Genomic DNA, 27,974 nt, shown 5'->3' with positions numbered 1-27,974 from the left:
TGATCTGCCAGCCAGGCAGCAAGCAAACATTTATTGAGTCCCTTCTGTGTGTGTACACTGTGCTAGAACAAGTGATGCATAAGCGAATACAGACTGGAAGCTCCTTGAGGATGGGAACTTGGTCTTATTCATAGCTTATCTCTAATGCCTAAAACAGCACCTAGCATGTAGTAGGTGATCAACAAATACTTGTCAACTAACATATATTATGAATTTGATCCCCACCACAGCCACATAGGTGGGCCTTTATTGACAAAGGAACAGAGGCCTCATGTGAAGTGACTTGCCCAAGGTGACAGAGCTCTATTAAACCATGAACTACACTCCCCCCTTGCCTGCAGCGTGGCTCCACACAGCAGCCCTCCTACCAACAGCTGATACTTATCTGTATCACCTTCTCGCTCTGAGAAGGAGGAGGCAGGGCCCTAGAATAGGCGGTACTTACTCGTGCTATGTGAGAAGTGGGGAGGCCAAGTCAGAAGGGCCTGCACCAAAGTGCAGCATTAGAAATGGGAATAGGGGCCCCCGCTGAGGCCCATCATGGGATGCTAGCCTGCAAGCCCCAGATAAGGAAACTCTGTCATAAGCTTCCAAGTTAAAGCCTGGAAAAAACAGGGTCAGACTGACCCAGCCAAAGGGGTGACAGAGCAGCAACAGAAATTCTCAAAAGACCAGAGGATAAAAAAGACAGACAGTGAAGTAGAAAAAACCAACATGAAGATCAAGGGAGAAAAATTCAGAGTTGCCCAGGTCTCCATGACACAGAGCCTAAATCTTGTCTTTGTTTTTGGAGCCACTTAGTCTTAGGTCACTGGTTGAATCTAACCTCAGTGCTGTCCCTAGTCACTAAAAACCATCAGCACCTGAGGTCTGCTCTGTGGTTTGGGTGTAATAGGGCTGGTGGCTTGTTTATGGAGGGTGGCCTTACAGCAGCCTTGGTGGGCAGAGGGCCCAGGTCTACAGAGACTAAGCTCCAGTGACAGGAAGCTGGAACCCCAAATAGCAGCTTCGAAATTGTTCCTTTAACATTAACACACATTTCTGTCGTGTGTGTATCCTGGCCCACTGCCTGTTGACGGCTTGGCTTTGGTTGGAGACTACTGACCTCAATATCTTCTTTTTCCCAGTAAGACACTTGAATAGAAGGAAACAATTTCTCTTTTTTCGTATTGAGTAAACATGTGTAATTAGCCCTGTACTTATCGCCATTAGTATCATCAAGCTGGAAACCCCAGTTTAATCTGGATTCTGCTCTCTTCTCAATGTCAGCCTGTTTCTGGACCAGTACAGAGCCAGCCTTGTTGATGCAATCAAGAGATTACTTCAGCCCAGGGTAAGTATGTTTCTGTTTTCTCCTGAACACTGGCTTCCGAATAATTAGTCTGCGCACAAAGATGGAGAGAGTAATGGAATGGCAGGATTAATGTCATGTAATACTTTAATACTTATTATGTCCAACTTCAATTGGGTCTTCTGATCTATCAGATTCTTCCCTAATCATAACTAGGAAACTTCTTACCCTTGGCCTTCTGATAAGGAACACAGTGGGTAGTAAAATAAATGAAACCGCTTCAAAGATAGTGTGAGATTATTTTTATCAAAGAATTTCTTGAGTCTTTTCCTTTGATAGCAGTATCTTCATATTAAAGTAGAAGTACGATATTGAAAGTTTTCTGTTGACTTCTGTCATTTTTAAATCCTTTCAATGGTAACCTTTGTCATTGGGTGTTTATTTATTGCAAAAGAACATTTTTCTCTCTCTCTATTTCTGTTTATATGAAAGAAAAAGGACTTCAGATGAATCTGCGTATTAAAAGTTCTTTGCTTTAAAAGGAAGCCATTATTTACATATTATAAACATTAGGTCACAATGAAGCCAAGCATGGCATAAAATATTGTGCACGTTTTTACATTTATATATCCATTTATGCCTGTGAGTAAATTACAGAGTTTGTATCCACTCTTATTTTGTTGGGCTGTTATACTAAGCTAGGAGGTCCTGCAGCCTAAACGGAGAGTTAATATACGTCTATTTAAAGTAAGAAAACGAGTTTAAAGCTCATGCATTTAAAAAAAAAAATCTTATGAGTATGTAAGACTCTTGCTGTGCCATAGGAATTTAAAATAGGTTAACAATGTCAATGCAGTCTAAGACAGGAACTCACATTTATTTGAGAAAGGACTTTAGAGTGAGTATGTGTGTGTGTGTGCACGCGTGCATGTGTGCATTTAACATACTTTCTTAAGTTTTGTTTCTAAAGACTTTTTAAAACAAGGGTTTGCTCTTGTCTTGCTGACCTCGGTGAGACTTATAGACTAATACCTTTCAATCTTTCTTTTATATCTCTTTCACAAGTTGAAAGTTCCCAGAGCAATTTGATAATCATCCTTTGCCTTACACTGTTGCTTTTTATTTTGTTATCTCTCTATAGCTCAGAAACTTTAAATAGGCCTCTCAGAGGAGTAACCACAGCTTTGTAAGTGGTAATCAATTAAGTTAAATTGGCCTCCTCAATTCCCTCTGTGAGGTGGGTAGTAAGTCTTGAGGCAAGGAAGGAGCATGTGGCAAGCTATTGATGGTTGCTGTCATGGTCAGTGAGCAGCCCAAGCTGAGGGTAGAATAAGAAATTGGGAGGGGGGGGGTCTCTTCATCCCTGCCTGTGAAACTTGGGTGATTCTTGTGAGTACTTTGAAGATCATGATTTTCAGAGAGGGTACTGAGATTCTTGGATGTAAAGTCCTCTATGAAAATGTATCATCATACATAAATGCAATGCTTTCAAGGACTCCTGGATCTCACACCGAACAAACAGTACTTCACTCATCACCAACACCCCTTCAAAGCCTATTTGTGGCAAATACTTCAATTTTTTTGCAGCCGATTTGCATGATTTACCCAGAATCTATTGTAAATCATGAGAATCATGAGAATGATTTACAATAGAAAACTGCCCAAGCTATGAATAGACCTAAATGCAGATTGGGCTGGAATCCTCAGAAGCTCTCCTGTACCCTCTATTACACCCTGAACCGTACTCCCCCCTGGCCTGAAGTGTGGCTCCACACTGCAGCCCCCTCTGAGCAAAGACAGCCGCCCTCCTACTGACAGCTGATACTCACCCTTAGCTCTGAGAAGGCCAGTACTTACTCATGCTTTGTGAGGAGTGGGGAGGCCAAATCGGAGGGGCCCGCACCAAACTGCAGCACTAAAAATAGGAGTAGGGGGCCTTGCTTAGGCCCTGCATGGGAGGCATGATACACAAGGTTTCCAGGCATTCTGTCCTAAGGGATAAGAGACCCACCGTCAGGGGGAAATCCACGCGGTGGATGGCACGTGGGCATAAGAAAATTACCACCCAGGAGTCTCATCCCTATCAAGAGGTCTTGGGAAGCAGAGTGCTTGCACTGCCTGGACACCCACCCAGGTGGACTCTAGAAGGGTCAGGTAGACTTGGCAGTGACCAGCTGCTCCAGATCCTGTGCCAGTGGGCTGGTAGGTTTCCCAGAGCGTGGGGGTATCCAGAGGAAAAATTGAACTCTCCTTAGCTCCCAGAGCTTTTATGCTTCCTGCTGAGTGAATGTGTTGTGGAAGTCTCAGTCCAAGACTAAGATAATGGTAAAGGTTTTATCCCAATACAGTTAGAGCTGCTTTTCATGTTTTCTTGAGCCCAGACAACTCCTCCATGGTTTTGTGGCCCAAAGGCTAATGGTGCCACAAGAGGCTCACAGAGAAACAACTTGGGGCTGTGCTGGTGGGTCCAGAGCCCTTGGTAATTCAAGGCTCAGCAAATTCAATGGGAAATACAAGAAGTTCTCAGGGTGCGCAGCAGAACCTGCACTTGCGACAAACACTTCAGATTCCCAGGAGCGCCCCGAAACTAGAGTGTAGTGGGTGGAGTCAGAAGTATCTGCATACAAAACCCATGTGTGTTCTTCCTATATAGCCATTTACTGTGTTCATCTTTCAAAGCCAGTTTCCCATCTGTAAAATGGGGCATGAACAAGTCAACGTACTGGAAAGTTTTAGCGCCCAATTGACTGAAAATATGTTATAATAGCTCTTGTTACCTGGAAGAACTAGAGAGACCTTCTGGCTGTGGTACGTACAGAATATGGGGGGCTCTTTCCAAGCATGTCACTCGAAGCAATGCTGGTGGGAGGGAATACACCATTATCCTGACCTAGACTTTGACAACTTCTGCACATAACTGGGCGCATACAGCATCCCCACTGTACCCATATCCTGCTTACCTGCAGCAGGCCCTGCATGGGTTACAGGAGGATTGTCTACCTGGATGAAGATGATACTTTTTACTCTAGACAGCATGCACTGTGTGAAGGGAGAGAGATTACTATGAGATGGCAAATGGAATTACTGCCACATGAAGGTCCAGGTGTCAGGCTGTGGGGAGAAAAGGATTCCATCATTTGGGGGACTGTGGTTCTTTGATTTCTAGCTAGGGCAAATCAGCTGTCTGGAGTCCGAGTTCCAGAAGCAAAGAAAGTAGATGGAGAGGAGGGGTTGCTCTGTTTTTCAGTTTTTCTCATGGAGTCATCAATGAGGGGGACAGACCCTGGAGAGAGCTTAGCCAGCAGGATGGGCTCCTGGTGATCACAAATTCCAGGGCTGAGCTTAGATTCAATGCCAACTGGGCACCTGTGCCTGGGAAGTCATCCTAGGCAGCCCACAATTTCAGCAGGAAATGTTTGTCATCTGCTCCAAATGGAAGCTTTCCTCAACTTGCTGATTGAAACTGTAAAACATTTGACTCCTGCCAGAATACTATAAAAGACTCTCTAGCAAACTTTAAAAAAAAAATGAAAAGAATAGATATTAAAAAGAAATGAAATCAGCAAATTTTACTCATTCCAAGAAACAACCTTGCTCCCCTCCCCCACCTTCTTCCCTCCAGCGAGTGGCTTCTTGTTGCTGATGATTGATAGGTGACCCTCTGTCATTGTGTTCTTTAAAGAACATCACCAATGCCCGATATCGGAGGACCCAAATATAATTTGAAATAGCCACAGCAGCCTGCAAGTTGAACGTTAGTCCAGAAATGACAACCAACAAATAGTATCTACTAATATTCCTCTGAAATGGCTTTGGGGACAGGGAGGGGGGCCGAGCCAGCTAGACAGTGTGAGTTTATCCAGGACCTCGAGGAGATGGATGGGGCGGCGATATCGACAGCTCTCCAGCTTATCGCCACTGACTCAATGGTCAAGAATTCAAAAATCTCACTGTGAAATTCATTTAACTTCTTCAGACACTGGCCCCAATTGACGGCCAACTTCCCAGAGTCCTGCCTGTGTACAAGGAGTGCTATCAATGTAAATAAAGCATGGTCCCCCATTTTTAAAAGAGCCATTTCTTTTCACTGACAGATTTCCTCATCTTTTTTTTATCTAACATCTCTGCCCACACCTGTACAAACCTCTGTTTCTGCTCACGTCAGGGAAATGCCTTGTGAGTGTGGGCTCAGCGCTGCGAGCTGAGATGGCGCTGAAGGACCCCTGGGTGCCTGTCTGCTGCCTGGGTCGGGGTCTTGGGGAGAAGCTGTGTTGAGCCAGGCCTGATCTCCCAGCTGCAAGAATAGAGTCCCCAGGTGGTTTTAAGACCCTTTGAGCAGGGGCCTCGCCCTGGAAGTTATTTTCTGAAGTCCACCTGGGTGCTTGTTCAGCATGTGTGGTGCTGAGTCTCTGTCCCCAAGGAATTTATCATTCCAATGGAGATGCAACACACACATAGGCAGGACTACCGTGGGCAGTACACAGTGGCTTATAACTGCCCCGCACTTGATCATATATAGCCTGGTGCTGTTTTTATTCTGTGAATCTAATTTATACCTTTAATAGAATGTGAGGTACTCCAGGGTTTGGACTCTGTCTTGATTCAATGACCATTGGTTGCATGCTTAGTATCCGCCTGGCGCTGTGTTGGGGAATGTGGGGTGGGGGTATAGATAAAGAGCACTGTGAGAATCTCGTAGGTTACCAGGACAGGTTGATGTGTGGGTACCAGGAATTACAATGCAGTGTGGTGGTACTAGGAAGAGGTCCAGCACAGAGGGATTTGCTGCCTGAGGAAGGTTCCCCTAGAGGCAGTGGTATGTGACTTTGGTCTTGAATAGTCAGAAGCGCATTCATTCTAAGCCTCAGAGGAAGGGGCTGAAAAGCAGCATCCCGGGGAGAGGGAACAGTGCTCCCAGGTATAGAGCATGAAAAAGCGTGTTGTGTTTTGGGATCAACAAAATTTTTGGTCTGGCTGGAGTATAAGAGTGTCTGTGTGGTTTGGGGGTTAGGGGTGGAGAGAGGCAGGAGATGAGATTAAAGAGATAATCTGGGGTACCACTTTATGAAAGGTTGAGAACACTATGATGAAGAGACTGGACTTTATTGTATGGGTAATAGAGAACCATTGAAAGTTTTTGAGCAGTGGTGAGGTCAGAAGTGGGTTCTGGAAAGATCTCTCTGGCCACAGCATGAAGGCTGGAGTGGAGAAGGGGGAGCTGGAAAGCAGCAAGTCTCCTCAGGGGTCCAGTGTAGACCAACTAGTTCAGTTTGGAGCTAGTGAAGACCTGAAGATTGAGAACAGGGAACCAAATGGGTAGTCACTGATAGATTCACCCAGCAAGCATTTACTGAGTGCCTCTCAGATGCCAGACACAGTGCTAGGACCTGGGGATAGAGTATGGTGCAATGTAACCCTGCCCTGAAGGAGCACACAGTCCAGAGTGAGAGACAGCAAGCATGTAGTTACCTGACGAAGTGTTAGGATATAGGAGAGCTATGGGTAACCCAGGGGAGCAGGGGTGATGTGGCTAACTGGGGCAGGAGGACCTCGGCACATCCATCACAGGGGCAGGGTGTCTAATCTGGGTGTTGAAAGATGAGTAAGAATTTACCAGGCAGGCAAAGAACTGCAGGTAATAGAAGCATTCCACCTGAAGGGGATGTTTGCAGGTCTGCAGACACATGGGAGTCCAGAAAAGAACAAAATAGAGGACTGCGATGAGTTTGGCCTGACTAGAGCCCAAGGTGAGTATGAGGGAGTGGCAGACGAGGCTACAGAGATAGGCATAGGTCAGGTCATGCTGGGCTCTGCCTGCCATCCCAAAAGGTGGGACCCATGTTAGTGGTATTCAAACCCTGTTTAAACAGCAGAACCCTTCGGTCAAAACATTTTTAGCCAACTTCCCAATTATAAAACAGAGAGAAAAGTGAAGTGGCTTCAGTTAAATTGGATGTGAGAAGCTTAGCTCGTCCTCTCTCTTGGTCTCTCTTTTCCCCCTCCAGGTCACCCTTGAAGCAGCTCAGACATGGTCTGAGAACCATGTGCAGCAGGTGATAGTGGTGTGGATAGAGAGATGTGGCAGTGAAGGGTTTTAAAAAGCAATGCATGATTCCCAAGTTTCTAGCTTCATTTTGAAGGTGAAGGGTATGGAAGTGCTTGGTACCAAGTAGGTACTCAGTGAGAGAGCAAGAGAGAGAGAGCGAGAGAGAGCGAGAGAGCGAGAGAGGGAGAGAGAGAGAGAGAGAGAGAGAGAGAGAGAGAGAGAGAGAAAGATAATGGTAGGGGTTTGGGACCAAGGATATTGAGTTCCATTTTAGACAGAATGGGTTAAAGGAACTTTCAGAACCTCCCCATAGAGGGATCTAGTAGGCATGTGAAAATATGGGTGTGGGCTCTGGGCAATGGTGAATGCTGCAGTTAAATACTTAGGAGTTTTGATGTATAAGTGATTGAGTTGTGGACTTTAGTACAGCTGCCTAGAACTGTATAGGACATGAACAAAAAGTAGGCAGAGCTCTGGGGACCACTGACAATTAAGGGGAAGGTGGGAGAAAAGAAGCCAAAGAAGGGGACTGAGAGAGATGAGGGGAGGAAGCAGGTGAAAAAGGCAGCATTTCAAAAATCAGGTAAAGAAATGGTTAGGAAAGAAACATAAGCTTCAACATGTAATCGGTATTGAATAGTTGGTTGCCTGGAAATGAAAATGGAATAAAGGCATTTCATTGGCATAACATATTCCTTTTAAAATAAATCTGATGCATATTTATTTTTTCCAGAAGTACACACCCTTTAATATGTGAGTATAGATTAGTCTAGCGAAATAGCAGCAATTGTGCCCACAATGTAAACAACGTCATTGCTGTTTAGTGGACCTGGTGCTCTCTCCTCTCCAGAGAGCAACGAATTCTCTCAAATTTCTGCTCATCAGTCAAAATTTTACATCCAATTGAGTGTTCATTCTGAGTTTATAATGATTCTGTGACTGTGAATGCTTAGAAAGTTGTGTTTTGGTACACTGAAAATAATTTTTCTAAAGTGATGGGCTAATTTGAAATCTATAAATTTTTTTCTTGTTTTGATTTTTGGAGCCTAATTTGTAAGGCGTATTTCTCCCATTGTACCAGACACAGTGTCCTGCTCCACTGGGGATATGGGGGTGCGGGGGTGGGGGGCGGCTTCTAAAACCATTCATTATGGGGTGGACGCATGCACTCTAGTGGGGCTCGGTGGATGCTTATTGAATGAATGGATGATGTGCTATTGTCCCTCCTAAATATTAATCCACATCTCAAAGGTGTCTGTCATCGGCGAAATGAAAAAGAAAGCATTTTCAAACTCCTAACTGAGTGATTAGAGATGAAAACTACTGCTTGCCCTTTCTCTTTCTTGTGGGTACAGTGCTGTGCACACAGTGCTGTCCTCTGAAATCCCATCAGAGCCGCTGACTCTGTAAAAGCTTCTTGGAGCAAGTCTTTTCTAAAGAATCAGCCATACAACATGACCTTCGAATTCCCAAAGACGTGTATCTCTCAGATTATTTAACTTCTGGATCTAGTTTATGCTCTCAACAAATATTGATTGAGTGTCTACTATATGCTAGGCCCTGAGAAAATGCAGTGAATAAAACAATAGATGAGCCCGTTGTCACAGAGCTTACATTCCAGCCAGAGGGCTCGGGCAATAACAAACAAGGATATAATGTGTGCCAGCGGCGATGAGTGCTAGGAACAAAAATAAAGCAGGGAGAGGGGGGTGAAAAGTGATGGGGGAAGGGCTGCTGTTTTAGATTGGATGGCTAGGGAAGCACAGGTAAACTGAGGCCGAAAGGAGGAAAGACAGTCTGGGCGGAGAGCACTGCTGCACGCTTAGTTGCAGTCCACTAGAGCTCACCCCAGCCAATAAGAGGGTGCGGTGTAGGGAGCATGTGCTTTGTAAATGCAAGCGTCAACCCAACCAAGAACCTGTAAACATTATGATAAATAGCTTAGATAATAGCTATTAAAAATCAGCTCTTCCGTTGTAACTATAAGACAATGTTTGCAGGTAAACTTAAAATAAAATGACTTCCATTATTCAAAAATCCAGAATGGCAACCAGCTCTTAGAATGGCAACCAGCTCTTAGAAATGACTAAGTGACCTACTATTTATTCCCTTTTTAAAAAAAAAAAATGAGGGACTTTTGCTCCCTTGCTGAGACCATATGTTTATATATCTAGTTTCACATCAAAATGAATTTTTGCTGCTAAGTTTGAAAACCGCCTGAAAAATTGCAATTAACATTGAAAAAGCTGACAGAACCTTAAGTGTAATGGCGTGATTGGTGCTGCTATAATTATGTGCCTGAGTGTGTACATGTCCATGTAAAACACAGTTTGAAAACACTTGGTATCTGGGAGTATATCAGTGTATTTTCTTGCAGGTGAATGATGGAAAGAGAGTGAAAGGGAGAGAGAGAACTGATAGAATTTCTATAGTACTTTAGGTGGTATAGGCATTTCTAGCCTCACATCTACTTAACCTTGTTTTTCAAATTATTTTCATATTCGTCGCCTCATTTTGATTCTCACAACTTCCTGGGGGTGTGGGGGTTGAGGGTAGGTAGGCTTTGTTCTCCCATTTGGTGGATGAGCTAGGATGACTTGAGTTTCTCATCTGCGAATGAGAAGATTGGATGAACTTCATCTCCAAGGCCCCTTCTAGTTCGACAGCTCTATGACTTTCTGATTTTCCTGAGGTAGCACAGCTGTTCAGTGGTGGAGGCCCTTTAAGTCCAAAACCCTTCCTGCCACACAGTTCTTCCTTGTATTCAACTCCCCCGCTGCCTGTTTATTCATCTGTAAATTGTAGGGTCTCCCATACAGGGGTGTTGAGAACATTGTTGAGGGGATTAAAGGGAAGGTTGAAGCACCTAGCACTGTGGTAGCTATCACTATTGTTGTCATCACTAGTACTGCTAAGGAGGTGATGTAGTAGAAAGGAAAGAGCAACAGCTTTGCGGTCTGGTGAGTTTCCCATCATTTACCAGTTGGGTCATCATGGTCAATTATTCAACCTTTCCAAGCATCCTATAAAATGGAGCTGATAATCCCTACGTTGCTGGCAGTTTGAAGACTAAAGCAGACACTTCTCCCAGTGTCTGACATATACCACTTGCTCAGTTAATAGTTGGCGGGTGTGTAGTCACGGGACATGGAGTACAGTCTGTGAATGGAGTCAATGGACTGGTAATAGATAAGTATGATATCGGAGGTGGGAGGGCAGTGGATGAGGGGAGGGGGGTTGTTACTTTGTGAGGGGTGAAAAGGATAACTATTGCATTGTTCTGTACACCTGAAACTAATAATAAAAAATAAAAAATAAAAAAATAAAAGTAACAGTTGGTGGGTGTGACGGGTAAACCACCTTGCATAAGAAACTGAGTTAGACTTCCATGATGCCCTCAAAACCGGAAGCGGTATTTCATCAAGGTGAAAGGCAACCTTGAAATTCACGGAAGCATACAGTTATCTTTTAAACAAATACTGTAAAAAGAAAAGAAGATCCTGAAGTTTAGCCATTCTGTGCCCACTGAAGAGGGCGAGGAAGAATCCTCATGGGCCCAGTAGTTAGCAAGCAAATGGTCATTGCGGAGTTTCATGTCAGATAATCTTCTGAAATTTTGTATATATTTTATTCAAGTCCTCTCATTCTCGCCACGGCAGCAATATTATGAGGTTGTGCAGTTTACTTAGAAAAGCCTGCTTACCCTCACTACACCACTTTCTTTGAAAAGCAATCATTTGAGTGCTGTGAGGAGCTGCCCGGCTATAATGATGACAAAGGATTCAATGAAGATGGAAACCAAGATCCTTCTAGCCTCGTCCCTGACAGTGTGGTCACAGAACAGGCTGGTGGCAGGAATGAAATGTGAAAATTCTCTTTAGGACTTGCAGTTGCTTCTCTCTATGGAGGATTTCTTGGTACTTAATTTTCAGGGCATAACAACTAACATTTATAGGCATCTGTTGCCACATGCACTGGAGCTGGACTGTGGATGTGTTGGCAGCTGCTGAGGAGTCACAAGGTGGCTGCAAGCTCTGGACCAGCTGCTCTAAAACCTAGTCGATAGTTTAAACCTATGGACCCAAAAGAGGTGTGTATTGTACAGAATGTCAACTCTTGAGTCACATTTTGTTTATTACATGCATCGTTTGAAAAGCAGCTGGCCATTTGAATATGAAATATATGGTTTTTTCTCATTTGATGTGTATCTATCCTTGAAATTATTCTCATTGTGAATGCCCATCCTGTGTGGACAGTTCAAGAACAATTGAGTTTTCTACCTGAGAGCAGTAGGTTAAATGCTTTGACCAATGTCTTTTCTGTTTGGTTGCCTTCCAATTTTAAAATGTGTACATTTTCATTTTACTGTCCTAGGGGAAAGCCATGGTATTCGCCCCACGCCGAGGAAATACTTTAAACCAGTTTTGCAATCTAGCTGAAAAAGCTGGTTTCTCTGTCCAAAGACATGAAAATTATGACGAACACATTTCAAACTTCCACTCCAAGGTTAGTTTTCTGCTTGTGTTAGATAACACTTTAATCCGCATTGCATTTTGAAGAGATCATGGTCTTTTTGGCAGGTAACCTAAATATTTGATTAAAGCACTTCTTAGGTGTGCTGCTTCTGAACAGCTATTTGTATCTGATTATTTTGTGTGGTAAAGCCATCTTTTATCTTTGCTTGTCTAGAAGGATTTTACAGAAACCATTCCTGTTTACTCTTTTCTCTAAAACAAAGTAATCTTTTCATTTATAATAGACTAATGTGTAATATGCAGGGTAGGTGGCATAGAATGAATGATAAACAAGCATTTATATTTTGATGAAAAACCTTCGGGCTTTTAAGTAGGTTAAATGCTTAGCTGCACTGAAATAAATAGAAGGTGAATGTCTAATTGTATCATGTTGGACTGTAAATCTTTATCTCTGCTTGCTTGATGGCTGGGTCAGCTGGCAGTTTGAGACTGTTAAATCTCATACAAAATTTCACAGTTGTGAGGTTATATGTCAGAGCGAGTCGCTACAAGATTTAGGTCAAAAGCTCTTAGATCTGAGAGTGATGTCTAAGCTTGCTTACATAAAGCAATGTTATCAGCCTTTTTATTATTTATAGGTGTACAGCAATATCGGACACTGAGAAGCAAGCGTTCCACCGAAAACTTTTTAGGAATCTCACGTTGGCTAATGCACATCACAGTTACTAGCATACCGTGTATTACTTATGTAATTTTGTGCCTTACAGAAATTGCCCTTCTCTGAACTAGTCTGACCTTGGCAAGAGACTTTCACTTGTCATGATTTTGTAAGTTGTGACTGCAGGAAAGTAAAGGCCTGACCTTTTGTTGTCCTGGAAAAATGTGAAAAGCGTTCTTTATTTCCCAGGACTATGGTATAATGTAGAAGTGTGCCGACTTTTGAAAAATTATACACAAAGTGAATCTGATCTTCCCAGCAAGAAAAAGGAATTTCTCACTTTCTGGAAATGGGCTCTCTTCTTTGGGTCTCTAGGGCTCCGTTTAGCCCCTAGGAAAGAAATGATGCTTTGTGAACTGAAAGGGTTAAATCACTTCCTCTCACTGGTGGAGTCAGGTCTTATGCTTACAATTAGAAAATTAAAACAGAATGGCATGTTATTTAAATCTTATCTGACTCTCTAGAATGATGTTTTACTTTCTCAACCCCTCCCCAGAACAAAGGGAAATGGCTCTGGGGACTTCACCTGGTGGGGGAAGGGTCCTCCTAGCCCCTTGAGCGCCTCTATTATCCGAAGGGAAAAAATGAGCCTTCTCTCCAGGGTTGGGCTAGAGCTACAGGATCAGTTGATGGCTGCTTCAATGTCATGTTCACTTTCCCCCCAGAACAACCAATGCTTTTAGTTTCTCAGCCACGACTCAGCAGAGCCAAGGGGTGGGTCTCTCCACCAGCAGAGAAGTTCAGCATTGGACCTGACACCCGGACAGTCTCCTTTCTGCAAGATTTGAAGTGTGTTGGGACATGTGAGGCATTCAAGGCCTTGGCGGCCACCTTTCCTTTGTGTAAAACTTGAGATTGTCAGCACCTAGTGGACAGCAACTTCCTCTTTTTATTTTCAATTTAGACTGCCCTACTAAGCACAGTACTTTCCATAAATCACTAGACATGCCACTAACATTTATATTGATAGATTTATATTGATACCCACAGTTAGTACTCCATAAAGAACCATGGACTGACTGGTCCCTCAAAAATACATTTCCAAAAATAACTAAGTGGCCTTAGTTTGTATTTCTTCATAATTGCTTAAAAGTTGAAGTCCCACCTTGCAGAAATCGGACTAGGAAGCATTTCCCCTCCTCTTTCGGTTGTCGTGGTGAGGAGTGCAAGTTTCATTTTGTTCTCGGGAAGTAGAACCCTAGGGGGGATACTCTGCAGAGCTGACGTGCCCTAGGTAAATGCTATAAACGTGCGCCCATGATGTTTACTTTTAACAACGAGAGCAGTTGCCGCTGGTTTGGTGTCGTGCTTCTAGCAAAAGAACGCCTCTTGCCCCTTCTGGACCAGACGCTCGAATGCCTGGCTTTCCTGCTTCCCAGCGATATAACCATGTGCTGGCTGGACGTAGCCAGACCCCGATGGCCCACTCCAGCTCGCACGTGGAGTTCTCTGCAAGACAAGAATGCCCGGGCAGGATCTTTCCCACAGGCCCGACTATGAGCCGCGGGGCCAAGCTGTGGGGAGTGGGGAGCGACCCAGTGCTCTTCACTGGGGCGCAGGGACGGCGGCCGAAGCCAGCACCCGGCTCCCCTCGGGGCCCTGCCCGCCGCCCGCCTGCCCGGGGCTCGGGGGACGTGCAGGGGCCGGCACGGCCGACGGGAACCTCCACCCTGGCCGCTTTTGTTTGCCGCGTGCTAATAGCCAAGGCTTAAAAGTTTTCCATCTTGAGCGGCAATCAGCTTTCTTCCTCTCCATCTCTGGCCAAACCCCCATGGTCCCTGCGACGAGCTTGCTCCCAAATGGAGGAGCAGCATTTTCCTTCAGGCTGCGTGTTATCCTCTTAGCCGTACTGTGTTGGAATAGAGCGTAACCAGCTGGAGGACTGTAAGACGCCTGATAATGCCGCTCTTTTCCGCTGTCCCGTCTTAATCTTGTTACACAAATGGTTGTGAAGAGATTCATGAATTTTAATTTTGCCCTCTGCCTTAGAGCCTCACGTCACTCATACACAGCTGCTTTCTATGCCGAGTTTTTTCACCCCTCCTCTTACAACAGGGGAAAAAAATTAGTTACAATCTTGGCAGTAGTGCAAGGTAAAAAAAAAAAAAAAATCTCCAGATTTAGGCAACCACCCATGAAGCTGATTAACAGTCAGTGATCAGGAGGAACAGCTTTGCCTCTTAAACTTTTCACCTCTCATTGTTAACTGTGAAATTTTATTTCCGTTAAAAAGCAAGCCTGTAATCAAAACGGTGCCATTCTGCACTTTTTTTGCCAGTGCTTTTGTTAGATTGTGCCCACACCATGCAGCCAGCATGCTCAGGAACCAGGCAGCCAAAGGTGTACTATGTTTTTTAAAATATTGCCTTTCTGTTCATTCAGGCAAACAGGAGAAAAAAAATAATAAAACACTTCCCTCTCCCTACCCAACCTCTTGGTCTCCCCCAGGCTGGGGATCAAATGCATTGCCCGATGATGTGTGGCTCAAAAGCTTTAAGGATGCGAAGATGGCAAATTGTTTAGCAAGGTAGAGACCTGACTCAGAGATTACAGCTGGCTGGAAATTAGTTGATAAAACTACTCTCATTCATGCAAATATTCTTTGAAATATAATTTTACATGCCATAGGTGGTTTGTTGTTGTTGTTGTTGGTTTTTAACTTTTGCAAAACCACCCATGTGTTTATTTTCTGTATTTTTGTACTTAGCCATGAAAATCGGCTTGGGCTCGGCTGTGAAGTCAGTACATTGTGTTAAAAGCACGGCCATATTGCACTTCTGCTTATCTATTCAAAATGCCACATTACAAGTGGCTGGTGCTTATAATCTGTGTGGTGTGCTGTTGATAATTGTGGATACTGTAAAGGGTAAACAGTCTGAACTCCACTCCCGCTGCTGCTGTTCACGCCGTGGCAAGGCTGAGCGTGTTACATCCAATTAGAAAGTAAAGCATAATGTTACTAATAGCAGCCATATAATTTAGTTCAGTCCTCAAAAGACCCTGTTTTAACCTATGAAATTGGAAAATTGTTTTATTCACAATTTGCTTTTTGTTCATTTTTTTTTCAAGGTGATTTTTATTTCTTAGAATTATAATTATTAATTGGGCGAAGAAGGGCAGCCTAGGTAAACGGAATTATTCTTAAACCATGTAATGTTCCCCCCCCATTGAAGCAAGTATTTCCTAACAGCTTTGTGTGTGTTCAAGTACCCTCACGTAACAGGCTGGATTCAGAAATGATCTGGTGCTGGGGTGTCTGTCGTGTTGCCTTTGCGGGTTGTGGGCTCTTCCCCATTGTCAGAAGGCCTCACAGTCGTCCCCCGGCTGGCCCCTGGCCCCTAGCAGCAAGGAAGCCTCTGCTTTGGCCTCCAGAAGTCAGCATAGAATCCAAGTTAAAAGTGATTTCTAACCCATATTTACAGAAGAAGTATTTATCCCACATATTACCTCAGGGACTTTATAAAGAGCTCATTTGAGTCTGTATATTAGTGCATTGTGAGTGAGTAGGTCAGCTGACTCACGCTGAGTAATCAACTTTCCCTTATCCCCAATCCCTGAGGAAGAATTTTGCTAGCGTGGCCTCCTCTTCGCTCTGTAAAATATTTCAGTGAGCTTCTATCACAAAGGCAACTGGCGACAAAGGTATTTACAGTTGGCCGGTCCCTGTTAGTGGGTTTGGTCTGGGAAGTTTGTGAAGCCATTTTCTTGGCATTATTATTATTATTATTATTGATATTGAGGGATGTGTGTTTAAGATTAACACTGTTGCTATTTTGGTAGCAACAAAAATCCATCAGGCTGTATCTAAATAGGCAATTAATCATCTGTAAACAGAACAAACTCCATCTAAGAAAACAGAATGAAGTCACTTCAGTGATTGTTCCACCATCAAATCTTAGAAAAATGGATTAGAAAGTAAAAACTGGGTTTCCTTTTCCCCGGTAGAAAAGGAAAAGCATGCTCACTTCTCCTGTCCTTAATAGTGAGAGCACATCACAGTTTGGGAATATGATTTAGAAGAAATATGCCCTTTGAAAAGATTCAAGTTATGCTCCAGACCTACTAATCCAGGACAGTGACATGTTGGAGCCATTCACTTAGCTTCGGGGCGGGCTGTGAGTATGTGTGTGTCTGATTTGAAACAATAAGGGAATTGGATTTATGTATAGTTAAAAGAAATATTTATTTCTGATTCTTAATTTAAAAATGAATTAATGATTGGCTCAGAACACACCAGCTTAAAAAATATTAATATTGTTTTTATAAATGGCAAATTATTTGCTAGAATACGTAAAAATGTGACCATCAACATTATTCTAGCCAGATGAGGAAAAATGTCCTTTATAGACTTGAGAACTCTGATCAAATTTTAAAATCTATCATGAGAAGGCCCTGAAAACTTCACCTGGGTAGTAAGTAGTAAAGGTTGCTGCTCTAGTTGTTGGAATATGTTTTTCTCCTTAAAGAAAAGAATTTTTGAATTCCTTATCATTAATATTAAAATCCCTAAGAAGCAGCTGGAGAGTTTTTGAAATGTCTTAGGGTCCACAAGCCTTTTTCTTGTGCCCAGGTGATGCCACAGTCTCCACACAGTGATCTGAAAGGCCTGCCTGCTTGATGCCTGGGACCCTGGCAGAGGGCAGAGAGGACCAAGAGCAGAAACTTCCATGCCAAATGTCTGGTCTGGGGAATCAGACCCCAGCTCCCCTTTTCCTGGAGTGCCTCACAGTTCATGGAGGTCACAAAAGCAGTGTGGTTATTTATGAAAAAAAACACCCTCCCCACACCAAAATAAAATAAAATAAAAAGATTCTCATCTTGATGCATAGTATTGTCATGTCAGTGCCACTGAGTACTACCCTGAGTTGCTTTTTTGTGTGTGTGATTTATTTTTCCAGAACAATATATTTAGGTGAGAAGTCTTCATGATACTCAACATTAAAATCAACTGGTAAAAAATCCTAATCTGAGTCTCCTTACCTTTTTTTTTTATTATTGTTTTCAGTTGAAAAAGGAAAAACAGGGCATCTATGAAGAAAACCTTCATTACCCACTTCTGCTTATTTTAACCAAAAGTGGATAGAAGATTAAGCTGCTCAAAAGATGAAGAAAGCATCAAGTACGCAGGGGATATTGTACAAAACCAGAAAGCTGTCATGGGGAGAGAAGGCATCAAGCCCTTGGTCCTCTGAGACTTGCCAGCGCCCAGGACTTGCATCCCAATCACCTTTGCGACATTCCACGTGGGGAACATGGAGCCCACCTGTCCTCACCCACATTATTCTCCAGCCATCCTGGATGCCTCTTGTTTTCAGTCTGCTTGTTGCTCTTCCGCGCACCAAACCTTTGTTTGTCTTTAAAATGTCTATAAACAGCTTGTCTAAGATTCGGGTTGTGAGCACCCTACATGTTTTTACAGCTAACTGAGACAGAATTTCTTTTGGTGACTCCCACCCCCCACCCCCTTTTAAAAAATATTTTGGTCTTTGTTCCATTTTTGTGGCAGTCGTGTTTCATCTGTAAATATAGCAAGCACCATGATTCTGTCCTGGCGAATAAAAATATAGCATATCTTTCTGATCTCCCTCAAATTAATTGTGTTAACTCTGCCATCTCTTTTTCTGTCTCCCTCACGCGTTCTCTTTTTTTTTTTCTTCCTTTTAAACAGGATGTTTTTTCCCCCTATAGATGTATAAGAAATGACTACATCAGCCCAGAGCCTCATAAACTGACCGTTTGTCCTCTGGACACAATAGCATGGCCAGCCCTCTGCTCCTCCTCTCCAATTATGTGTGATTAGTCTCAATGTGTTATGTCAAGGAGGCGGAGTGTGCTGAGTGCTTATTATCTGTTTAGGTACAAGAAGAGCACATTTAGGCTCTGCCTATGAATGAAAAGTGAGCCTTTATCAGGGCTCAAATCTAACTGCTGCTATTCTCCAGGCTTCTTTCAAAACAGGTCCTTTCCAGAGAAATTTTGGATGAATGGTTGATAAGCTAGATTGCAAGCAGGGGGAGATTTTAAAAACCACAATCACACAATTATCTTATTTAAAGTAAGTATGCAACGTTTTATGCTGCGATTCAGGTGTATAGTAAACATTTAATAGATGCTACCTAGGATTAAGAGAGAATGACTTTTCCGCAGGGAACCCAAGCATATCCTTGCCTAGTGCACCCACGAGATGCTCTAATGCCTTTGTGGAAATTCAGATGTTTATCTGTAAGGAATCATCTGTGCCCACTTTAGCAGTAATGCCATTAGCAGGTTAGCTATATATTGGGTTGTCGGAAAAGTCATGACGTATTTTTTTCTCTGTTTTTCATTGCAAAAATGCATCATGACTTTTCTGACAACCCAATATATCCTTATATCTTTAGTAGAGGCAAAGGGTGTCTTTAGTGTGATACAATTAAAGTGATAGGTGGGAGACTGGAAGGGGGGGTGAATTATTTTGCATGTTAAACAAACTTAGCTGTCATAATAAACACAGCGACTCTCAAATGTCTTCTCTGCTCCCTTCTATCATCAAACAAATTTTTCACCATCAGTTTGCATGTCCTTGTATTCACCACTTTTTCTGCTCCATTAGAGCACCTAGATGGATCTCGGAAGGCATAGGTCAAGTCGCAGTTAGATCATACATTTCTTTCTCACAAAAACTTGAATTGCAATGCCAAGTGATGGGCTAACATCACAATAACAGCAATTTATTCCTCTTTGGATAAAACAGCAGTCTATTCTCAGTGCTAGATAAAGACTAGGGCAATGCAAACCAGCCATTTAGCTGAGTAGTTCAGCTAGTGGCAGCTCTCCTTTGGCGACTGTATAGGTTGCACACTGGCTTCATATTTTCTTGTTTAAAAATTAGAATTTGGAATGTTTTAAAAGGCAACGCAGGTAGTTCACTTTGTACTGGTGAAAATACAGCAGGAATTATTTCTTCTGTAAAACCTGCAACCAAATCTGCCAGACAAAGAAAACCCATCCCTGTAGCAGCACCTAAGATGGTCTATTCTTTCTTTTTTTCTTTTAAAATATAGAACAGCAGAACCATGAGAATATTTTCATTTTTCCTCATGAAAATACATGAATTGGCAAGAACTCAATTTGCATTTGTGCATGATGGGTGTAGAAATCCAGTGTTTATTTCTCTGAGAGAAATTGTATTTTAAAAAGTAAACCGGTAATGCTATTTTTTCCCCCCAGTATATGAGAATCATGTGTAGAGTTACCTAAGCTTGGGACAGGGTGTAAGAACTGAGCTGTTCCTACCAAGAGATACTTAGTAAAAAAAAATAAATAATGTGCTTATTGTATGATTAAAACCTAGAGAATCTCCTGTACAATAGTACAGGTTTCATAGATCTCCTCTTTATGGGATCCTCACCTGGAAATAGCTCTAGTCTAGGCTCTTTGGAAGTTTGTGAGAAACTAATGCTGTATATTATGGAATAATGTAAAAGTGTTTTTTATTTTTCTCAAATTTAAATGAAATCCCAATATTGAGAAAGAGGAAATATAGCTGCTTTAGGAAGTTTAACCACTTACATTTCTTTTGAATTTTATAATTAAGAATTATTTCTATGTATCAGTATCGGGTTGTATAATTGCAATTGAAATGGTCCATTCCGTAACTGTCTGTTCTGTAATTAGGTGTGTGTTTGTTTCAAAAAGAAGCCTATCTGCTTAGAAAATCGTAAGAATTATTATGATAGTCCTTCCCCACATACTCGTATCTTCTGATAAAACTCACCATTTCCCTTTGTCATACTAAGTAGATCTGGTTGAATGAAAGAATGTTTCAAAGATCGCCCATGGTCAGTTCTAATGTGGTGATATGAGCAGCCACGTAAAAGTTGGTTATAAGAAGTATATTTTATTTTCTAGCAGGACATATGCTGTGAATTGGGATAAAAGTGCTAGAAAAGACTACCCAAGAGGTTGATGCTATTTTGTACAAATTGTATATTTTGTTGGCTTTTTGACTGAGCATGAAAATGTAACTTCCATTAGGGAAGGGTAATTTAGGTGCTCACTATTCAGCAGAAAACTTGTCGGGGCCATAAAAGCTTTTCTGGCTGGTTCCTCGGGTGTTTTCAGAGAAGAGCTGCCCGCCCCTTGCTGATTTCCCCTTTGGCTTCGGTATGGGCTGAATTTACCACTGCATACCTGTTGAATCAATTTGGGGGATCCAGCAGTTAACTGAGTGAATGGAAGGATTAGTGGGCCCTCTGGAGCCCTACTGCAACAGCCAGGTGCCTGTCCCAAACTAGTTAACTGCTTTTGACAGTTAAGAACCTGGTTTTAATACCGTAGGCAGGAGGTTGCTGTGGCGGTGTGATGTGTTGTGCTGTTTTCCTTCTTGACACCGTCAAAGCGGGGCACACCTTCCCCTAAGGGTTAGACTTGCTTTTTGATTTTTTTAAAATAGGAATGGACTGCCCCCTTCCCTCAAGACAGCTTCCATGGAGTTTATCTTTGTTCTTAGTCGGCATTTGACTTGATTCCAGTCTATGCCAAACAATTTGTTGGTGGCATTGTCCAGTGGGACCCTTTCGTTGGGCTCTGGAGAGGGGGGCAGGATGCCCACGTGGGAATCAAAATACAGCAATACCTTGGTTTGCGAGCATAATTCATTCCGGAAACAAGCTACTTATATTGCAAGACATCGCTCGTTTACCACATTAAAATGTATTAGAAATGTTTGCTCGTCTTGCAGAACACTCGCAAACCACGTTACTCGCAATCCAAGGTTTTACTGTATGTGTTGACACCCATACACACACGCACACTTACAGGGGAGATTAAGCTGTGTAGACCCTAGATCTGGGCTCCAGCTCTGAGACTCCACCCCAGATCAAAATCTCCTGAGTTCACACTGTATGAAATGTCATAATTAGGCTGATTGTGTCCCATAGAGGAAAGATTGATTTGAAAATCAGACTAGGTCTCCTTAGAAACTGAATTTCGACAGAGGGCAAATGTGTTGTCCTGAGCTGCCTGTTTCCAAATTAGGAAGGAGCCTGTTGGTGTTTAACAAACCATTAAGCCTGAAATGCCACTTTTAATGCTCAGATTTCATTTTACCCAGAGTTTTCTGCCTAGGCTGTTGCTAAACGCTCACTGTGTTCTCTGCCCTGGAAGTCTTTGCATTTGGAGTCTATATTTTGCCTTTTTTTTTTGTCCCCCTGACTTTTCAATTAATACATTTTTTAATAGATAAAACAGCTCATACTGTGACTTTTGAAATGTCAACAAGCTTGTGAACAGAAATGTAATAAAATGGCTAATAGGAGATTCAATAGTTAATAGAAGCCCTGAAGTGTGAGCAAATACAGTAGCTGTATATTGGAAACTGTGCAAGTGAAGATGGCTTTAGCATTGCAAACTGAGGAAGAAAATTGTTTTTAATTAGCACCTTCATAAGAACTGCTGATTAATACTGTTTTGTTTGGTGAAAAGCTTTCAGCTGAGTAATTTGTACAGCCATTACAACAGTTTTGTTAGAGCGGGACTCCTGTTGTTAAACACAAACAGCAGATGATAATGGTGGAAGATGAGTTTGTCATGTAACAATTTACCTTATTGAAAAAAGCTTTATATAAAACCCAATACAGTAGGTACCAGCAGAAATCACATATTTTAAATCCTTCCAAAATTGCAGTGTGCCATGCTTGTGTTTCTTTTTTTTTTTTCCTCCTGGGACTAGAAGCAGATTTTATATCATTTATAAAATTATATACACAATTTAAAGGTGGTGTAGCATGGACAGACCACTTTCTCAGTGATGGTTTACATCAGCGCTGTAAAGTGCCTGTGTATTCAAACACTTTCTAACTACACAAAGCAGGTCAGAAAATGGAATCCTAATTAAATAATGTTCCTCGGATGTAAATTTACATTGGGACTGGATGCAGGGAAATAAGAATTGGTGTTTCTGCCTCAGGTGGGTTTATCACACATAGGATCTTTAAAAAAAATCTTTCTCAAGGGAAGTTTAATTAACCTTTTTTTTTTTTTAATTTTTATCCTGGAGGTGTTTTAACAGACCAGGGAAGAAAAGAGTGTCCACTGAATGAGACCTGACCTGGCAACAAGAGGCTGATTTCAGTGAACTCCCATCAAACGGATATCGCGCTAACCAGACGCATGGGAACTTTTTTCTTTTTAAATAAAATGCAATGGTAAAGCATATTTGCATTAAAATATTACACTAACCAAAGCTGGTAAGAACTGTGAATTATTGGAGTGGCGTAATAGAGCATGAGATTTTTTTTTTTTTTTAGACAGGCCTTCGGGGTAATAACAAGGGTTGAGGCTCACGACAGTGCCAAATAAGCTTTAGACAGCATAATAGTCTGCAAAGAAAGCCGCAGAGCACTAATGTGAAGGAAGAGCTGTCCACCACATGCAGCAAAAATCACCAAAGGTCATTTTATGGTAGCAATTGTGACATAAAATTGGTGGTCATGCTACATGTCTAATACTCAGCACAGCTTTATAAATGATGGGCCCCTAGCGATGGCTGTCATTAAGTGCTTTCATCATAATAAACTTTAAACTGTTGGCTTTATGAATCGCCAGCTAGCTTCAGCTGTTCGTTGGATGGAGCTTGCAGTGCCTTAAGTGTGACAAGACCTATTAGGAATTGCAACCATGTTTCAAGCGTACTTGGCTTCCCCACTCCTGGGGTGATTGCTGCCTATTAAACGGCGTCTGGGAAGATTTTCCTCCAGCAATCTCTGATCAAGAGCTTTTTTGGGCTTTGACCTGCATTTCCTTCAAGACTTTCTCTGAGGAGTTTTATAAGAGCAAAACTCCAGAGGATTTATAGCCACTTCTGATTAATACCTTTCCAGTTTTTCTAGCAACTCTCCCACTGCTGCATAGAGAAAAGCTTTCATTGTTCCTGAGGTGCTTATTCGTGACCTTTTCTCTGCTTCCTGATTCCCTCTAACGTGTGCTCTCAGTGAAATCCTCGGGGTGGAACCATGACAGTTGGGGAAGTTGTTACAGCTGGAGGGACAGAGAAGGAAAGAGGGAGGGAGGCTTTTATATTTTTAAAGAATTCCATCCCGAGCTGGCTGGCCCCGCCCATTTAAATACCCGCTGTGACGTCAGCCGCCGCCCGTGGTACCCAACGCATCCTTAATGAGCCCTCCGTGTAAACTGAGCTGACACATAAAGATTTCGTGATTCAAATTAAACTTTCATTAACCTTTAGCATAGGAAGTCTTTTAGTTTCTATAAATCTTACAGTGGCTTACCGTCTGTCCTACTGATGTGAATAATAGATGTTTGGGGAAATCTCTCTTTTAAAAACCCAGGGTATTTAATTTACAAAGGGCTAAATACATATTTCAGACTAACTTAGTAAGAACTTTAATTCTTGTTGCTTTATCTAACTTGGAGGTTGTTCCCCCCAAACACTCAAATCCCCCGCCCAATTTTCTTCTGCTTGACTCGGATGTTTGAGAGATGGTAAAAGCTTTCAGTGTCTAAGTCCCTCTCTTAATACTCGTGTTAGTCTTTTTTTTTTTTTAAGCTAAGTAATGTCCTAAAGATAGTTAAGGGCATGTCTCAGGTGTGGACCTTTACACAATTAAATTAGCAAACCTCCGAGGGATTAGGTTAGAATTCAGCAGGGAACCCCTGCGGATTCGAGGGCAGCGGAGCTCCTGATGGGCAGGGCTCTAGCCAGCAATCCTGAGGGTCTGCCCGCGTGGTAGTCTCGGTCACAAACTTCTTACCAGATGAAGTATTGCAGGCTAAACTATTTTTCCCCCCGAGGGGTAGGCTTCTGGGGCTGTCAGAGTGAACAGGAAAACCATCAGCAAATGTGTCAAGCTAAAGAGAAAACAGGGGATGGGGGACTCGTGGCTTTTCACATCCAAACGCATCCGCCCATCCCTCTCTGCAAGTCAGCCAGGGCTGGACAAGTGCATGTTGAGGCTGCCGCCCAGGTGCAAGGGGGTAGGGGCGGGACGGGCTGCAGAATGCCCCAGAACAAAGGCGCCTCCTGGGGCCTGAGCCGAAGTCACCTGCTGCCTCCAGGGCAGATTAAGGAGGACTGGAGAGGGCCTTTGGAGGAAATGGTGCTGCTCTTCTTTGGGAAATCAATTCGTCCCACCCTTAATAGGGCAGTTTGCCTTCCCTCTTTGGAAGTCCCAAGCAAAGGTGTTTCCAGGTCCCTCAAAATCAGTTATTAACTGGCCCCTGTGTGAAGAGGCGGCACCTTCCCCTGCGTGCTCCTTCAATAGCCCGTGCCCCCTGAGAATCTTTCTGTTCTCTGCAACGTCTCACTTCCTTTCTCCCCCTCCTTTGGGCTCTCCCGCCCCTCTCTACTCAGGCTTCTTTCATAATTAGGCTGAAAGTGGAACTTTCCCCCACTCCCTTACTTTGAGATTTCTTTTTTCCCAGTGACCTGGGCTGCACTTTGCCCCCACTCCCTGCCTGCCAATCTCCTCAGGGTTAGGGCCTCTGTCGCGCGCTCCATTCTTGCTGGCTCCCCCTCCTTGAGAGCTCCGGGAGGCCCAGCCTCCCACAATCCGATCTCCTTCCAACGCTGCAGCCCCCTGCGGAGGAAGGAAGAGGCCTCCACAGAATGAATGGCTGGTAAGGAGGTTTTTAATTTGTCTGGAACTACACGAAAAAGGCCTCAGAGCAGTGTCCCTCCCTCACCTCGTGTGGAACCCCCTCTGCCTTCCTGGTGGTGGGCTCTGTCACCTCACCGTGTTAGGCCAGGTCCGTAGGGAACATTTGGCGGAGAGATCTGAAAATACTAGTTTGTTGTGTGATAATCACCTCGTCAGTCTATTGTAAAATAAGGCCTCTTTGTAAATTAAATCGCCCCCCCCCCGCCTTTTATTTATTTATTATTGTTTGCACTCTACCAATGTGAGAAATTTGGAACTTCATCATGTTTCTGTCGGACAGGATGGGAGAGTGAGCTCAGTCCATCATTGCCTTGATTTGCAGTCAGCCTTCTGATGGCTGAGCTCTCCTTGAGCTTGGGGGAATGTCACCATGCTGATACCAAGAGAGAAGACAGTACATTTAAAAGCTTTGCCCACTTGACCTATGGTTTCACCTCCAGGTGCATTAGCCTTCATTTTCCTTTACAGGTTTTATTTTTAGGAACAGAGGCCACAGCCCTGACTGGCCTATGTTTTGAGTGGAATTCTCTCTCTCTCTCTCTCTCTCTCTCTCTCTCTCTCTCTCTCTCTCTCCGTTCTTTACTTCAGCCCCTTACCCCTCCTTTCCTTTATTTTGAAACCTCTCCACACATCTTCCCCTCTCCCCCCTCCCCCTCTCCCCTCTTTTTTCTTCGCCTAACCACTTATATAAGCAGCACCTCATGATGCCAGGAGAGACGAGAAGGAAGCCGCTCATGGCTCTTGAGCTGTCAGAGGTCTTTCCTCTCTCCACTAGGCACTCCTGGTCAGCTGGCGTCAGGCCCTGTAAGAGGACCTGGGCCAGGTGACAGAGGTCTCAGCATCTCCAGCTTGCATGCCTCCAGGCTGTGTTAGTGTTTTTCTCTCCCCTAGTAGCCAGGAGCTACTGCGAGCCCCTCCCTTCAGCCTCCTTCCCCCACCTGCAACAGACTAGATAAACCAAAGGATGGTTACAATATTCTCAATATGAATATGATACTGAAGGGGTTTAGCTGACTCTACGGTTATGGTAGATTGAAAAAAAAAAGGCAAAAATATTTTGCAGCTCCTTGCATCAAGAAATGGAGTCTCTTTTTCCACCATTTGATTCTGAACTTGATTTAGCTTACTTTGGCCACAGAGACATTAGTAAACATGAATATAAGCAGTGGTTTGAAAATCACTTGCACATCGGGGTTTGCTCCGTTTTGATGATTTTGTAAACTAGTCTATCTTTCTAGACGTTGGAGACATGTGGGCTCACTCACCTGGCAGACCTAGCTGCTGACATAGCAGCATGAGCCAGCCAGGTGGGACAGCAGAAAAACTGCCCAGGTGCGTCCAGCCCAAATTGCCTACTCACAGAATCAGGAGCTATTAAATGGGGGTTTTAAGCAACTAAGTTTTGGGGCAGTTCATTACACAGCAATAGATAACTGATACGGTCCTTGATCTTTTCTCTCTGAGGTACTTGCCTGCGTCCTGAAGTGTACCTGGAGGTACCAAAACTTTCGAGACAATATTGTGCCTAGAACTTCTTGAGTTACATCGTGACTAACATTTTGAAAATACAAAAAGAGGATGTAAGGTCCCACAGGCCTCACTCACCCCTCAGAAAACCAGCCTATTTATTACAAAGGCAAATCATTCAGGCTCCCAGGAGGGATCCCAAGAGAAAACGGGGCTCCAGGAGAAAGTGTTAATACAATGGACTCAGAATAACAAGAGTCTAGCCTGGGCTCCATCAATAACACACTGATGACTTCAGACAAACTACTTAATCTCTCTGGACATCAGTTTCCTCATCTTTGAACTATATAATTTAATTTTCCATTTCACGGCTAAATTCTAAACTACTCAAGATAAAAGCATTCCATTATCAATCAGGGCCAGAGATGTTGATCACCTCAGGGAATGAGAATTCTCTGGCACTGCCCAGGAAGAGTTGGCGCACATTAGCTTGGCTCTAGAGAATACTTAGTACTGCTCAGGAGACTCACTCACTCCCCTGAGGGTCTGGAATGAACTGTGTTCTGCCCCAGGCGGGTACTGGGGAGCTGCCTCAGGTGCCTCTATTTGGGAGGACAAGGGGGTGGGGGGCGGGCAAACTCCTCCATTTTTATTCACTTATCTGATAAATGTCTATTGTGTGCTGCTGGTCACCCTGTTTGATGCTGAGGGTCTGATAGTGAATGAGAAACCCAGTTATATGCTTGGGCCTAGTGAGCAAGACAAAATTGTCCTCCATATGTAGCTTGCCTTCTTAATGATAAACAAATGTGCCGTTGCATTTATAAAATCATTATAAGTTATAATAAATTCTATGAAAAATAGATAGGGTCCTGTTGGTAGAGAATAACTGAGGGACCCTGCTTCAGGCCGGATGGCTGGAGGCCTCTCTGAGGCAGTTCCAGTTGTGAGAAGGGGCGATCATGCAAAGAGAGGATCACAGGCAGAGGGCATGTGGAGGGCAGGCCCGCAGGTAGGCCCCAGCTCGTGGCCTCTGAGGAAGGACGAGGCCCCTGTGGCTGGAACCTTGTGAGGAGGGACGTGAGATGGCAAGAGCCAGACTGTGCAGTTTAAACTTTATTTGGAGTCTGATGAGCAGCCATTGAAGGGTTCCGTGGTGCGACAATGACATAATCAGATGTACATTTTCAGGAGATGGATCTGAACACTTGATGGAGATTAGTTTAGAGGACGTAGGGCTTCCAGTGAGGAGGCTCCTGTAAGGGGATGGTCCTGATAAAAGAAAACGACAGTATGGACTGGGGACACAGTGACCATG

General features: G+C 43.4%; 1 protein-coding gene across 1 annotated transcript in view; it reads left to right on the top strand.

The window, feature by feature from the left end:
- LOC109393869 (calmodulin-lysine N-methyltransferase-like) overlaps positions 1-18,103 on the top strand; it is a gene marked incomplete at its 5' end in the record, with an annotated part of 286,769 nt that extends 268,666 nt beyond the window's left edge. Inside the window, 3 exons of the mRNA XM_019663546.1 lie at positions 1,270-1,333; positions 11,712-11,843; positions 17,536-18,103. Of these exons, the coding sequence (XP_019519091.1) occupies positions 1,270-1,333; positions 11,712-11,843; positions 17,536-17,613 (274 nt within the window). The remainder of the gene's footprint in view (positions 1-1,269; positions 1,334-11,711; positions 11,844-17,535) is intronic.
- Positions 18,104-27,974: the final 9,871 nt, after the last annotated feature.

This window comes from Hipposideros armiger, unplaced genomic scaffold, assembly GCF_001890085.2.
Source record: "Hipposideros armiger isolate ML-2016 unplaced genomic scaffold, ASM189008v1 scaffold_395, whole genome shotgun sequence".
Taxonomy (NCBI): Eukaryota; Metazoa; Chordata; class Mammalia; order Chiroptera; family Hipposideridae; genus Hipposideros; species Hipposideros armiger.
This window is presented reverse-complemented; position numbering and strand designations above follow the sequence as displayed.